The sequence below is a fragment of the Phodopus roborovskii genome, unplaced genomic scaffold (genome assembly GCF_943737965.1).
Source record: "Phodopus roborovskii unplaced genomic scaffold, PHOROB, whole genome shotgun sequence".
In the NCBI taxonomy this organism is placed as follows: domain Eukaryota; kingdom Metazoa; phylum Chordata; class Mammalia; order Rodentia; family Cricetidae; genus Phodopus; species Phodopus roborovskii.
The window spans coordinates 21,664,767-21,680,995 of NW_026126434.1; the positions used below are offsets into that span (position 1 = coordinate 21,664,767).

The 16,229-nt window shown below is 49.8% G+C and overlaps 1 protein-coding gene across 1 annotated transcript; it reads left to right on the forward strand.

Annotated features, from left to right (window-relative positions):
- The first annotated feature begins 568 nt into the window (after positions 1-568).
- Ggt1 (gamma-glutamyltransferase 1) lies at positions 569-14,314 on the forward strand. The gene is made up of 13 exons (XM_051186912.1): positions 569-665; positions 1,184-1,348; positions 2,771-2,901; positions 3,053-3,139; positions 7,569-7,761; positions 7,989-8,146; positions 9,418-9,567; positions 10,066-10,202; positions 12,809-12,996; positions 13,227-13,354; positions 13,453-13,565; positions 13,658-13,771; positions 14,028-14,314. Exons 2-13 carry the CDS (start codon positions 1,188-1,190, stop codon positions 14,172-14,174), a joined length of 1,707 nt encoding a protein of 568 aa, XP_051042869.1. The 5' UTR covers positions 569-665; positions 1,184-1,187; the 3' UTR covers positions 14,175-14,314.
- Positions 14,315-16,229: the final 1,915 nt, after the last annotated feature.

The following is a 16,229-nucleotide window of genomic DNA, read 5'->3' on the forward strand; positions in this document are numbered from 1 at the left end:
ATCTCTCCATCCCCAGCCTTCCCCCCCCCCCCCCTTTTGAGTGTATCTCATACTGTAGCCTAGAACTTACTAGGTAGCTTAAGCTGGGCTCAAATTCCTGGCAGTTCTTCAGCTTCTGTATCCTGAGTGCTAGCGTTACAGCTGTTAGCCACGACAGATACCCAGCTTAGCACTTCACATGTTCTCATCCAAGTCTTTCGAAAACACCCCTGCGAGTGTGCCAGCTCCAGTCCCTTCAAGGGCCTGGAGCCTCAAATCCCTTTGTCCATAGGCTAGCTGCTCTTCCTTCCAAATCCTGGGCTCCCGCATGAATGCCCTGGCCCCTCCCTGCTCTGTCCTGTGACCCCATCCCTGGGTAGTGCTCAAGAGAAGTCATGCATACATGCAAGCATCTGGGAGTCTTTTTAGCTCCAGAGTTCAATGGGAGGCAGAGATCAGCCAGAGGCAGAAAGAGACTTATCACATCAGGCACTCCAGGAAGTGCTCGGCCTGCTTCACATGTAACTCTGTGACTTCCAGGAGTCTAAGGAGGTGTCCTGCTCCAGGAGTTTCAGGAAAGCCTGACCCGTAGGTTTCTGTGGAGTGTGGGGTGTTCTGCTCCTGCCTGTCTATACAGCTGTTTTCAGGAGCCACCTTCCAGGGAAGGTGTGGAGGACTACTAGACGGTAAGTCCTGACCTGTGTAGCTAGTTTACTGATTTCAGGGGACTGTGGGTGCCTCCTTGGAAGGCATGATAAATGTCCAACCCCAAGCAACTCTAGGGGTCCACTGACAGGGCCAGACCCTCGGCTAGGGTAGGGGACACAGAAAGAATGTGGTGAATCCTATCCTTCTGGAGTTCATCTCAGGACACTAACATTTCGGCTTCTGTAAGCAGGTCCCCAGGGCACATGGGGTCTGAAGGGTCTCCTTGGGAGGGTCTGTGCTGGGAATGAAGTCCATACAGGGATGAACTCTGAAAATAAACAGGATTTGTAATAGCAGAGGTGGGATCCAGAGCTTCCAGCAGAAGGAATGGCCTGGCCAAAGGTCTGGGGGCTGGACAGTCCATGCATGTTCTAGGAGGCTAAAAGGAGGCACAGGGCTGTGTTCCTGAGGTTTGACTTTAGACTGTGCCCTGTGGGGGATGGTCTGGAAGTTCCCAAGGCTGGATCTGACCCTACTCCTTCTCACTGGACAACAGAGTCATGAAGAATCGGTTTGTGGTGCTGGGCCTGGTGGCTGTGGTTCTGGTATTTGTCATCATCAGCCTCTGCATCTGGCTGCCCTACACTTCTAGGAAGCTGGACCATGTGTATTCCAGGGCAGCTGTGGCCACAGATGCCAAGCGCTGCTCAGAGATTGGACGGTAAGTAGGTCTGCCAGCCCTAGGGCCAGGTACACTGGAAGACAGTGACTAGAGAGCTTGGGCAAGACTCAGGTTCCCCATCTGTAAGCTGGACAAAGTATCCAATGAACAGGGAGTTGCCCATCCTTTCCTTGGACTCTCTTGGTAGCCTCTGTCTAGGGGGAAAGGGACAGGGACTCTGATAGTAGGGTATTAATTTCCCCACAGCCAACTTGGGACCCTCTTTTTTAGTATTGTTTCTGAAAAATGCTACTATTTCATTCCCATTTTAGATTGTGGGTTTTTTTTTTTAATTTAAAAAAAAAAATATGGCCAGGCAGTGGTGGCACACACCTTTAATCCCAGCACTTGGGAGGTAGAAGCAGGCAGATCTCTTTGAGTTCAAGGTCAGCCTGGTCCACAAAGTGAGTTTCCAGGACAGCCAGGATGGTTACACAGAGAAACCCTGTCTTAGAAAAAAATATATATGTATGTATGTACGTGTGTATGTGTTTTGCCTGAGTGTTATGCAACACTGGCATGCCTGGTGCCCTAAGCCCAGAAGAAAGCATTGGATCCCCTGGGACTGGGGATTACAGACAATTGTGAGCTGAGATGCGGAGCCAGGGGGGGGGGGTTGGAAGAGTAGAATTGAACTATCTCTCTAGCCTCTACCCATTGTAGATTTTTATCTCATTATTTGTAAAAGTCAGTTCCCATTTTGATAAGTAATCAAAAAAAAAAAAAAACAATAAAAAAACCTCCCCTTTTCAATAAATTGTGTATATTTGTTTGCTTGAAAAAAATGCATCTTCAAAAACCAAAAAGTTGGCTAGACATGGTGGTGCACACCTTTAATCCCAGAGGCAGAGGCAGGTGGATTTCTGCAAGTCTGAGGCCAGTCTGGTCTATATAGTGAGTTCAAGTGAGTGGGAGCCTGCCTCAGAAAAACAAAACATAATAAAGAAACAACTTTGGAACTAGAGAGAGGGTTCAATGATTCAGAGTGTATGCTGCTCTTTCAAAGAACCAGAGTCCAGTTTCCTCATGCCCTTATCAGGCTGCTTACAAGTGCCTGGAACTTCAGTCCAAGGGATCTGATGGCCTCCTCTGACCTCCATGGGTACCTGCAATCACTCTCTCTCTCTCTCTCTTTCTCTCTTTCTCAGATAAAACAAGTTTTTTGTTGTTGTCGTTTTATTAAAAGCCAGTCCAATCTTGAGATAAGACCCTCTCTCAATAAACTGAAGCAGGAGAAGGGGCAAGGGAAAGAACACCTGGCCCAGCTGAATGCGGCAGCTCTCTTCTCTGGAGGCTGAGGGTTGAGTGTAGGCTCACTCTTCTTTTGTCTTCCTTTGGGCAGGGTGACCAGGGAGGGTGGCAGGGTAGTTCTGAGGGACTGGAAAGCCCTCAGGCTCTCACCTTCCTATGTGCTGCCTGTAGGGACATGCTACAGGAAGGTGGCTCCGTGGTGGATGCAGCCATCGCAAGCCTGCTGTGTATGGGGCTCATAAATGCTCACAGCATGGGCATTGGGGGCGGCCTGTTCTTCACCATCTACAACAGCACCACACGTGAGTGCCCAGGGTGAGGAGGGTGAGAGATTCAGTCCATCCTCTCATGTCAGTGTGACTTGGACTAGAGTAGCATAGTTGGGTGACCGCTGGGCTCTCTTGACAGGAGGGGTTGGGGATAACCTGCCCGCCAACATGTTTCTTTGTATAGGGAAAGCTGAGGTTATCAATGCCCGTGAGGTGGCTCCCAGGCTGGCGAGTACCAACATGTTCAACAGCTCGAAAGAATCTGAAGAAGGTAAGCTGTCATGTGGGCGACAGGTGTGGATATGTACTTACAGAGCACACATCCCTGTCTGAGGTCTGAGGCAGCTCTGGTGCCCATGACACCCTCCTGTAACGAGTGGCTAATCAGCATCATGAGGGTAGGGGTAGGTTCTTTCATTTCTTCTCAGTCCTGCACCGAGCTACCCATGTGTGCATATGGAGAGGATAATCACCAAGGAGCCACAGAGGGTCTGGGTTTGAGTTCTAGCACCAAATGGTGGCTTGCAACCACCTATAAAATCCAGGTCAGAGGTATCTGGTGCCCTTCTGATCCCCTCCTAGTCATGTACCAGGTCATGGTACACATGCATGTGGGCAAGCATTCACACACATAAAAATAAATAATCTCTTTTGTTTTTAAATATAATTTATTTTATTTTATATGCATTTGTACGATAGTGTCCGATTCCCTGGAACTGAGTTACTGATAGGTGTGAGGTGCCATGTGGGTGCTGGGAAGTGAACCCGGGTCCTCTAGAAGGGCATCCAGTACTCTTAACCATTATGCCATCTCTCCAGCCCATAAATAAATCTCTTTATAAAAGCCAAATTACTTCTATATTGAACACACGTGAATTTATTCTATCAACACTTCCTAGATGGTTAAGTGGGCAGCTAGTTATATAGCCTTCACGGGGCATTAACTACTGTGAGTAATCAGCAGATAATGAAATACACAAGAAGGTGCTTCATGTAAGGGATGTGGGCATCCATGCATTTTGATATTCTGGGGGAGGAGGGAGATTCTGGATACTGACAGTTACTCACACTTCCCAGGGGTCACTGGGACTGCCCCCTTGCCTGGTGGTTTTTGCTGAGGAGGCTCTTGTATCCTCTCCCTAGGGCTGGAGAAAAAATACCATGTTTATTCCTGTCCTGCAGGTGGGTTGGTAAAACCCAGCAAGGTCATGCAAACCAAGTGAAATTACACAGCCAGTAGATCCTAGAAGCTAGGATGGAGCCTGGGTTGTCGCAATCCTGTGTTTTTAATATTAGACATTAAATTCATTCAATTATTTGTTTGTCCATTTGTGGAAACAGCTCTCTTGGGTCTAGGTGGACTCTCCTTTTTTTTGACCAGGCTTTAAGTGGGGAAGAGATTCTCAAGCTCCCCAGGGAGGTGAGTGGAAGCCAGTGTTCCTCTTGAAGTCACTACTAGGTAGAGCTGGAGTAGATAGATTTCGGAATAAGAAGATGGAGGAGTGGGGGCAAGTGGACACCCAGGAAGAAGATTCTTGGGCGATGTCCTCTGCATGTCTTCTTTGGATTCCTCCCCTCACAACTATCTTTGGATTCACATTTATTGAGAAACTCAGGAGGATGTGTGGCAATGAATCTCTTGATTATAAGAATGCTTATGGGCGCTTAGAGGTCACTGTTTAACCAGGGTTATTGAAATCTCTTGAAGCACAGGGTACTGTTCCTAAGAGGATCGATGCTACTCATGGCTAGGACAAGAGCCCTTGCAGGTGGCAAGGAGAATTGAGCACATTGTGAAGAGGGCAGAGGGTAGAGTGCTCAGGGCTGGAGACATCTGGACAAGACTCAGAGGTGAGGGGTGGGAACAGTTATGTTGGTGTCTCAGGAAAGGTGGGAAAGGTTGAGTGACCCAGGAGGAGGGATGGAGGTTAAGCCTCACAGAGACCCAGGGAGGTTACCAGCAAGTAGGGAATATGGTGTCAGAGGGAATGGCATAAGTGGCTCGGGACCTTATAAGGCTACTGTGAAGCTCCTGCCTCTTGTCTGGTGGCTAATGGGAACCCTAAGGCTGCTGTAAGATGCAGGGAACCAGTGAAGACATGTTAGGAAGTCACCCCAATAATCCAGGGTGGTTTTTGTCAGGGCTAAAACCACATAGATGAAGTCAAGATCCATCAACTCTTTGGGTGATATATGATTACAGGAAACTAGAGTGACCACCATAGTCCTTAGTCTGTGTCTGGGTGGATAGGGTAGCCCTAAGGGAGACAGAGAGATGTTGGGGGATAGGTTTCTTGGTTGTTTTGGGCATGTGAAGTCTGAAGCACTTGCTTCCTGTGGGTAGGTGGACACGGGGATCTGATGATAAGGGAAGTGATCCAAGCAAGAGGATAAACATGAGAGGTGTCAGTAGAAGTTCAAGGCCAGAGTTGAGAGACCTCACTGAGAAAGAGGTAATGTCTCAGGAGACAAAGCGGATGTTGACAAGAAGGAAGACAGGCAGGCATGACATAGGTAGCCGAGGAGAGTCATAACCCAGCAAGACTTGAGCAGGAAGCTGGGTCGCACAGTAGCAGGGTGGTGTGAGTTTCACAGGCGGGGTGGTGTGAGACCAGAGAGAGCAGGGTAGTAGTGACTTGTTCATTTGTTGTTGGTGGTTGTGGTGCTGGGAATCAAACCCAGGGTATCATGCTTGCTTAACAAGTGTTCTCTCAACCAAGCTACTTGACCAACCTCCAATGAAGATTGGCTTTTTTCGTTGTTATTGTTGATGTTTTTGTTTTTCGAGACAGGGTTTCTTTGTGTTCTTTGTGTAGCTTTGCAGCCTGTCCTGAAACTCTCTGTAGACCAGGCTGATCTCAGATGCACAGAGATCCACCTGCCTCTACTTCCCGAGTGCTGAGATCAAAGGCACAAGCCACCACTGCCTGGCTTGAACATTGTTTTTAAGATGGGACGGATTGCGTGCTGGGTCACAGATCTTCTGAGCTGTGTAGGAAGCGTAGGGTGCAGTTTTTGGAAATGCGCTGGACTGCAAAGTGGGAGTAAGAAAAAAGCAGTAGCTTCGGAGTGTCTGAAATGGCCCTGGTAACCTCTGTGGTGAAAGCAGGAGCTTGGGCTTGGAGCAGGTGGCAGTCATGGCTGTACTTTAGTAAACAACGTGGTCAGGATCTGGCTTTAGGTGTCATTTGGCCTAGGTGGGCAATGGGGCTTGCTGGGGAATCCAGTATAGGAATGTATTTCTGACTGACTAAAGGTGTGAACTGGAAAGTTGGACCCATCATGTCAGCAGGGTAAACAAGCACACAGAGAAAACAAGGCTAGGATTGGGGCTCAGGTCAGTAGGAAAGAGGAAAGGCCCTGTCTTAGTATGGGTTACAATTGCTGTGGTAAAACACCATGACCAGAAGCAACTTGGAAAGGGAAGAGTGTTTTTCACTCACAGTTCCATAGAACAGTCCATCATCAAAAGCGGGGGGAGAGGGGGCGGACAGGATCCTGGAGGCAAGAGCTGATGCAGAGGCCATGGAGGGTGCTGCTTGCTGCCTTGCTCCCCATGGCATGCTCATGCTCAGCCTGCTTTCTTATAAAACCCAGGACCACCAGCTGGAGAGGGGAACACCACCGGCAATTGGCTGAACCCTCCCACATCAATCACTAATTAAGAAAATACCTTATAGCTGGATCTTATGGAGGCATTTTTTCAGTTGAGGCTCCCTCCTCTCTGATGACTCTAGCTTGTGTCAAGTTGACATAAAACCAGCCAGAATATGGCTTTTGCCACAGAGCTGGCTCATCTCGTTGCTGATCTTGCTTTGGTGTATTGTACAGGAGCTCAGACTGAGAGTTGGGAAGGGTCCAGCTTTCCCCAACTTTTGCATAGAACCATGGTCCTGATACAGGGTCTCTCGTTTGGAAGACACACCCACTCATGTGGGGCAGCACACTTTCCTGCACAGCCACCTGCTCCCCATTCTGTGCCCTGTGAGAAGTGTTTGATCAACGCTTCTTTCCTGTGGAGCTCAGCTATGATCTTAAAATTCTCTTTGCCTGGGATGGGGATATAGCTCAGTGGTGGAGCCCTTGCAGTGTTAGTACTACCCTAGTAACAAACCCCTCCCCTTAGCAACAGACTCCTCCCCTTCCAAGCTGCTCTAGTAGAGGCATTAAATGGGCCAGGGAAAGTGTCTGGGATTCTGCTGCTGCTGCTTTTTTTTTTTTTTTTTTTTTTAACATGGATATGGGAACAAACCAGAACCAGATAGGTGCTCTAACAGAGTAACCACACCAGCCCTTTGTTCATTTTCCTTTTTTAATTTTTTTAAAAAAATATTTACTATATATACAGCATTCAGTCTGCACATATCCCAGCAGACCATGTGAGTGCTGGGAATTGAACTCAGCACCTCCGGAAGAGCAGCCAATGCTCCTACTCTCTGAGCCATCTCTCCAGCACATAATTTGGGTTTTTTGAAACACAGTTCTCAGTATCGCTCCAGCTATCCTGGAACTTGCTCTGTAGACCAAGCTGGCCTTGAACTCATGAGATCCACCTGCTCCAGTCTCCTAATAGTAGGGATTATGGTCCCAATGACCAGAGTCAGTCTCTCTCAACCTCTCTTCTCTCTCTCTCTCTCTCTCTCTCTCTCTTCTCTCTCTTTCTTTTTCTAACTCTGCTCCCCCTCATCCCTGGTTCCTAGGTGGCCTTTCAATAGCAGTTCCTGGTGAAATCCGTGGCTACCAGCTGGCACACCAACGGCATGGGCGACTACCCTGGGCTCGCCTCTTCCAGCCCAGCATTGAGCTGGCCCGTCATGGCTTTCCTGTGGGCAAGGCCTTGGGAATGGCCCTGAACAAAAACCGGGAAATCATTGAGCAGACACCTGCGTTATGGTGAGCAGCCTCATATCTAAGTAGCCCAGCCTGGAAGGGGCTGGTGGAGCTGTGTTCTCTGCTTTTAGGAGCCTGCCGTTTACCCGGGTTAAAGTTGTTAAACTAATCATTGTGTGTGTAGACACATTTAGAGCCAGTGAGAGGACATTCCCCCCTAGGATGGGTGTGAGGTATGACCGGTCCAGTTTTCTGTATCTGATAACTTACATGAGTCCTCTCTGCCCTAGTGAGGTGTTCTGCCGGCAAGGGAAGGTGCTTCGAGAAGGAGAGATCGTGACTATGCCAAGGCTGGCAAATACGTTACAGGTTCTGGCCCAGGAAGGAGCCCAGGCCTTCTACAATGGGAGCCTCACGGCCCAGATTGTGAAGGACATCCAGGAGGCTGGTAAGTGTGTTTGAGCAAGAAGTTTCACAGCAGGAACACTGAATGGGGTCCAGGTTGGCCTCTGGGTCCCCAGGGAGCACTTGGCAGGGGAGGGTGAGTGTGGACCACTCAGATTCATAGCTCCTGGCTCATCCATAGAGCCTGGGCTGCACAGAAAAGCCCCCAGAGTGTGAGTAGGGGGTCTGTAGTGATATTTTTCTTGCACAAATAAAGCCTGTCTGGTGATCAGAGAATGAAACTTGCCACTAGCTAACCATAGAGGTCTGGAGGTCTGTACAAGACAGACAGGAAGTGACATAGCTGGGTAGAACCAGGATATAAGCAAGGAGAAACAGGAAGTCACTCTTCTCTGCTGAGATGCTTAGGAGCATCCAAAGGTTGAACAACATTGGCATTAAGTCAGACCGCAGCTTCAGTGTCCTTGGATTTGCTTTGGTGGTACACCTACCACACCTGCTGGCCAAACAGTGTTTCATTCACCAACCAATAAGAGAAACATATATACAGAAGGACATCCCTATCAGGGGTCTAGTAGCCCTTGGGGCTGAGAAGGAGCTAGAGCCCAAGGATCTGGGAGCATGGCCTGTGAGAAATGAGCTGCAATGGATGTCAGGTAGAGAGACGAGAGTGTAGGCTAAGGGGAAGAAGGAAGGTTAGACTCCCTGTGAGGGCTACAAGGTCTGAGGAAGGATTTGTCAGAGGCGATTTAGGGGGGCTTTTGGCAGTGCAGCCTGAGGGCTTGGCTGTGGCCTTGTTCATGTTATTTTTGTCCTGTTTTATGAAGTAGGGGGATTATCATATTGACATTTACTGCTGTAAATCCTACTCAGATTCAATTCCTCAGACAATCATGTCTTCTTCCATCCATTCTTCAACGAGGGAGGGGCCTGGTAAAGGGAGGGGCATGGAAGCAGATAGTCTACACTTGGGAAAAACCTTCTGGCTTCAGAGATGAAAGAAGGTTGGCCAGAAGGCTGTTGTTTGGGCCTGGCATAGGCGGTAAGCACCATTAGTGCCTAGGGCTCCCAGTGATGGTCAGGATTACCAATTGATGGTCCTGTGGCCCCCTCCTGGTGGTATAGAGCATCTTCTCACTATGGTGACTAACCTTCTTCTTAAACTGCCCTGACTCCATAGTGTACCCTTGGCCATATTTCTTGATTTCACCCTGTACTCTGCCCAGTGGTAAACCAAGTTTCACAGGCTGCGACCCTGTCCCCAACCACGGTACAATCCCATCACTCAGCCACTGAGCTGCTGTCTCATGGCAGGAGGCATTATGACAGTTGAGGACCTGAATAACTACCGTGCCGAGCTGATTGAGCATCCGATGAGCATCAGCCTTGGAGACTTGACACTGTATGTGCCCAGTGCCCCACTCAGTGGACCAGTGCTGATTCTCATCTTGAATATCCTCAAAGGTGAGATAGCTCCCTCTATCCCTGCTGAGGAGCAGAGCACTCTTTCCAGGAGCATTCTGCTGGTGCTCCATATTTGCTGGGTCTCTTTGCCCTATATCTTTTCCATCAGTGTGAACTGGTAGAGTGTCCACCCTGCCTCATGGCTTGTGACCTCCTGGAGGCAGTGTTGAGTGCCACCCCCCCCATGGCAGGTTGACAGTACTTGGAAGAGGGAAAATGTTCAGAAAGGACAGTGTGGCAGAGGCCTTGTCCAGTGTGTTTCTGGCTAGTCTAAGTGGTCTTCCAGAAACCTATAGACTTTGGGACCCTTGAGCTCTCCTGTTATGTCCGTGTTGGTATGCCTTTTTTTAAACTGCATCTCTGAAATGGTCACTGTGTTGGTTATTTCAGATTTCTTTTCCTAAAGCAGAGTGTAGGGAACATAGTTCAGAGACATATTAACCCCCTGAACCCTTCCAACCCCAATTGCCTGCCAATGTGTGCTTGGGTATCACTCAGGATACAACTTCTCTCCGAAGAGTGTGGCAACCCCTGAGCAGAAGGCCCTGACGTATCACCGTATTGTGGAGGCCTTTCGGTTTGCCTATGCAAAGAGGACCATGCTTGGTGACCCAAAGTTTGTCGATATGTCTCAGGTAAGGGGCTACCCCACAGTGGGTGGGAGACCTGCCAGAGAGGTGGGCTCTGAACCCATTAATAATTCAGGATGGACTTGTTACCCTATACCCTGACCTCCGTTTTGTGGCACTCATAGTGCGGGGGAAACTGAGGAAAACAGACTTGAGAATGGATAATTAGTGTGTTGTTCCCTCCAAGCCCTTCTCCATGCCTGATCCACCCAAGATCCTGTCTCGAATCCTTTACACATGCTTGGGCCCTTGGCCTGGAAGATTCTAGATGCAGAAGAGAGGGCTGGATGGAGAGGTTGCATCCCTCAGGAATGATGAGGGGCATGGGAGAGATTAAGACTAGTCCAAAATGGCTTCAAGTTCAAGGCGACCCTGTTACGTCGGCCTCTTAGTACTGGGGTTATAGGCATGAGCCGCCAAATCCCACTTTGTTTCATTTTGTGAAAATGTAACCATAGACAAAGCAATCTAAAATATCAGTGCATATCTGTGTGCTTTCCCTGGGGCCCCTACTTGATTGTGAGCATTTTGCTAGAAGTCTTTTCCTCTCTCTTTACCACCTCCTTTCCTATTGCCATCCATATTTCCTGAACAGGTCCACAATGCCACAGTCCAGGGTGAGAAACTCCACATCAAAGTCACATGGCTCATTCAGTGCCAGTGGTGGAACCCCCCACCCCAGGGTCTCAGTATCTTTTAGGTGCAGCATTCATCAAATCACACCTTACATTTTGCCATGGTACCTCTTGCAGTAGAACACGTTGTTGCTGTGGCAAAACCTGAATTCACAGAGATCTGCCTGCCTCTGCGTTCTGAGTGCTGGAATTGAAAGCATGCCCCATGAGGCCATAAGGTTTTTTTGACTCCAGTGAGAGTGTGGCGGGGTCTGAAGAGAAAAGAGAAGTTCTGAGCCTGCTTGGGCAAGAATGTTTTAGGGCTATTGGGGAGGGGGGCAGGGTATCTTGCATGCTGAGGAAGGGAGGAAGGAATCTTGTTAATTTATGACTTAGATGAGATGATGGACCTGGAGGAGGGGTGCAGTTAGTTAAAATGGACCCATTATACCAGTAGCCCTAGGATGTTCCTGTGTCTGTCACCATGGGGTCTGTACACTGTCACTGGGGGATGAGAATGGCACTTGCCATTCTGGAACCCAGGGACCTGTTACAGAGTCACAGGCAGGTGGGGTGTCTGCCTTGCCCTGTAGCAACAGGGACCCCATAGTCAGCTAGTGGGTAGAGCTAGAAAGGATAGTATGACAGCCTTGACTGAATATGGGCTGTGATTTAGCATTTCCTTTCTAGAGAAAAGTCTAGGAGCCTGTTACAAATGTACAGACAGACTCCTTTTTTAATTTTTATTTTTTAATTTGTTTTTTACATTTCAATCCTAATTCTCCCTCCATCTTCTCTTCATGTGCTCTCCCCCCTCCTCCCCACCCTACCTCCCATCTACTCCTCAGATGGGGTAAGGCCTCCCCCAGGGCATCAACTAAGTCTGTCCTATCACCTTGCTGAGATTTGTCAATAGCTGCAAGATTAGGAAGACAGGAAAAGGCTGCTGCAGGGGAATGGATTAATTGGCCTTTAGCCTAAACCTGACAGATCCCAGGGTCCCTTTCTTCCTGGCTACCCTGTTAGTTCCCTCTTCCTCTCCGTCTTCTCTTGCCATTAGCTTTCAGCAGCCATCGTGTGCCCATGTTTGTGTCTTTGCCTATACATTGCACACATGAACCTGTGTGCATGGGCCCATCTTCACAAGCCTTGTTCTTCAGTGTGTCATGGGTGCGTGTCCCAAAGCAAGCAACTCCTTAACCATCCCTACATCTGTTCCTTCTCTAGCATTTTACTTTCCCAGGTAATAGCAACTCCAGGCCAAAGACCTCAAGGGCATCCTTGTTTGGTTTTTTTTTTTTTCTCCCACCCACAGTGACATCTCCATCTTTAATTTGGTTGTCCAGAACGTTTTCCATGCCCAGCAGAAGGAACCTATGTAAATATTTTCCCAACCTGCTTACTCCTCTACCCTGAGCTGGCTCGTGACTCATAGCAAACTGCAAAGTCCCTCTTTACAGACCGATGAAACCTTACAGAATGGATGCATGCTAGCCAGCATCCTCTCCCCGCATTCCCATTCATTCTTTGTTACCCGGGACCTTTGCACTTTACCTTTTAGGCTTCATTCTGAGCTCTTTTTTAGGTATCACTTCCACCAAAATGCCTTCAGCTTTCCCTTCTCCATCCCTGTTTTTGGGCCTCTCATTTCCAGAACTCTCCCTGCCTGCTAGGGAGGCAAGACCCATCATGGGTCCCTTCCCTGTTGGTTCCTTAGCTCTGAGGACGTGGCTCAAGTTCCATAAATAATTGCACAAATCATGTAAGAGTGCAGAGGCTTGAGGGATGGGCAGACAGCAGCTGGAGGTTAGAGAGGGAGTGTCAGATAGGATTTAGAAGCCGCTGTCCTTGGTCCTGGGGGGGGGATGTCCAGGTTTAAGGTAAGTTGTGGTCAGATCCAAGGCTGGGGCTTCTTGAGACTTCCTGGGACAGCTTTGTTGTACTCCCTTCCCCCTCCTTCCACCTCACCTCCTCAGGCCAGCTCTGGGGTCTCGGCAGGTGATCCGCAACATGAGCTCTGAGTTCTTTGCTGCTCAGCTTCAAGCCCGAATCTCTGATGGAACCACTCATTCAACCTCCTACTATGATCCTGAATTCTACATTCCTGATGACGGGGGTACTGCTCACCTGTCTGTGGTTTCGGAAGATGGAAGTGCTGTGTCTGCCACCAGCACCATCAATCTCTAGTAGGGGCTGTGCAGCGGCTGGGCAGTACTGGGATATGAACAGTGGGCTGGGGGCTATCTTCATTTCTCATGAGGGCCTCCCTCTTTCATGTTGGGAAACAGAGGTGCCACCTTGGTTGCATGCCTGGGGTGGGCCTCCTAGGGAGTGCCCTTGGCCTGGTGTGGGTGGGCACGAGGTGGGGAGTGTCTGGGTTGTATATATATTTTTCTCTGAGCTGGCCTATCTTCAGTTTTGGCTCCAAGGTCCTTTCTCCAGTCAGTGGGATCCTGTTTAATGATGAGATGGATGACTTCAGCTCACCCAACTTTGTCAACCAGTTTGGGGTGTCCCCCTCACCAGCCAACTTCATCAAGCCAGGTGCCGGGTGGGAATTCTAGGATAGAGGACTTGAGTTGGGAGGGAGCTGGTACCGGGACAGGCAACTGACCAGCCTCTCTGTCTCCTGTGGACCACAGGGAAGCAGCCACTTTCATCCATGTGCCCCTCGATCATTGTGGACAAGGACGGCAAGGTGAAGCTGGTGGTGGGAGCCTCGGGAGGCACGCAGATCACCACATCCACAGCACTGGTATAAGCCATTTGCCTAACCCTTGCTGCCCCTATCTCTCACTGCCCTTGCTCAGGGGCTATGTTGACATCTTGGCTATCCTGTTCCGCCAGACCATCATTAACAACCTGTGGTTTGGCTATGATGTGAAGACAGCAGTGGAAGAACCCCGACTGCACAACCAGCTGATGCCCAACACCACCACAATAGAGAAAAACATTGATCCGGTAGGCCAAAAGCCGGGGAAGCACAATGGTGTGGGATTACAGGACATCCTTGACAGTGGCTGCCACCTCCCACCCAAGGCCCTCAGCATGGGTCATCTTGAGCCCGGGTGCCTCTCTAGGTCTCCCTGCTCACGTGATCGGAAGCAGCGCTAACTGGTGTGGAAGTATCTGGGCTTGTGAGGCCCATGACTACACAGGGATAGTGTCAGCCACATCTGTGGCCTTGCTGAGACTCCTTGGCCCTCTCACCCCCCAGGTGGTGGCTGCAGGCCTGAAGGCTCGGAACCACTACACAGAGGTTGCATCCACCTATGTCGCTGTGGTTCAGGCCGTTGCTCGAACATCCAGTGGTTGGGCAGCTGCCTCAGACTCCAGGAAAGGCGGGGAGCCAGCTGGCTACTGAGCCCTCAAAAGGGGCCAGGCAGACCTGCAATCCAGGGACGAGAGACTGACCAGGAACAAGAGTGGAACTTTGGAGGACATGCTGTCCCTGGGTGGGACTGAGCAGTATAATAAATAAATGGGGTCAACAGCCAAGCTCTGGGAAGTCCCATACCTCGGGCTTTAGTGTCTTGTTATAAAATGGAGCCATCGGCTTGGAGAGTGATTAGGTAGGATCCTAAGACTTACTACTGTTAGTGATGGAAGCTAACCTCAACCTTTAAGTGGGGGAGCCCAGTGTGCCTGGGAGTTGGGATCCTCATAGTAAATTGTCCTAGGCAGGAACACTGCCCAGTATCAGCCACTAGAGGGCGCCCTGGCCGTGCCGTTAACTGGGATGAAGCAACCCCTTAGCTGCGGGCATCTTGAGAATGCTTTCCCATTCAGGGTGGATGGGCTGTCATTGCCCAGCACTTATGAAGGTAAAACTGAAGGGGCTTGAACTAGACAAGAGGCAGAAACAAGGCAACTTAGCCAGGGCCGTACCTTGAAGTCACTTTCCTAGTACAGACCCAGAACCCAGAGGTCCAGTTCTCAACGAACACAGGTCAGCAAGCTATTGGAAACCCACAGACTCATGGGGGGAGGGAGGTGGGACACAGAAGAGCACAGCTAGGCACAATGTCCCTCTTTGTCTTAGTCCGGGTTACTATTGCTGTGATGAAACACCACAACCAAAGCAACCTGGGCAGGAACAGGTTTATCTAGGATTTATTTTTGCTTGCACTTCCACAAGACAGTTCATTGTCAAAGGAAGTTAGGACAGGAACTCAAACAGAGCAGGAACCTGGAGGGCAGGAGCTGATGCAGAGGCCATGGAGGGGTGCTGCTTACTGATTGCTCCCCATGGTTTGCTCAGCTTGCTTTCTTATAGAACCCAGGACCTTCTGCACCAGGAAGTTCCCACCTACAATGGGCTGGGCCCTCCCCTCCCCCCCCATCAACCACTAATTAAGAAAATAACCTACAGGCTTGCCCACAGCCTGATCTTATGGAGGCATTTTCTCAGCCCCTCCGGATGCGCCAAGGTCTGTAGAACTCTTGGCTCTGAACACGAGGTCAGGAAGACTTGTAGAAGTAGGCCATTGGGGCCATCACAGCCTAAGAGCTAAATATTGCCTCTAGAAGTGAACACAGTTGGGGTCTCTGGGGGGGGAGGGTCCCAGTGGCTGGAGGAGGGTCCCAGGAGTCTAGACATTCTGGAGCTTCCAACCTGCCCACAGGAAAGCTGGGTTCTGTGCCTGTGGGTATGAACCATGTCTGAGCCCTCAGGGTCTCTGTCTCTGGGGTCCCCTGGGGAAGACAGAAGCTGGGCCATAAGGGGGTGGCAGTCATTCCTCCATAATTGCAGAAGAGAAGGCAAGCTGGTGTGTTGAGGTGTCATGTGTCACAGTGTTCCATGCATCATGGGACTGGCCAGAGAGTTCCATGGACCCAGGCTGCTGGAGGTGAACCTTACTCTTCCAGACCCCTGGGGTTTATTAGCCAGAGTATTTTCATAGACTTGGGGACTTGAGTGGCCTTTCCTCCCATCGTCCTTTCCCAGATAAAGGCCTTCAGAGCCAGCAGAACAGGCTTCCCCTGCCAAGTCCAGTATGATACTAACCCTTTGAGAATTCACAGAGCTGTGGCCTATGCCTGACCACCTGACCAGGATGGGAGGGGTCATACACTGCCCTGGAGTCTGTTTGTTCCAACTGCTTTGTCTGTAGAGCCTGAGGGCTATAGCCAGTGAGTGGGCTGCTCCACACCCTGGCTCCTGGCTGATTGCAATGTGGGTAATAGTCGGCACAGTTGGAATAAGGAAGATTCCCACAGACACTACCCACTACCCTTTCCCCCTAGGCAGATGTGGGAATGGGCAACAGTCTCTCTGGCCCATGCTGGGAAGGGCATCTGGATGTGACACTTAACAGACTGGGTGGGTCAGTACAGACATTCTTTCTCTAGCCCTCAATATTTTTTTTAATGATTTATTTATGTATACAGCATTCCTTCTGCATGTGTGCCTGCAGGC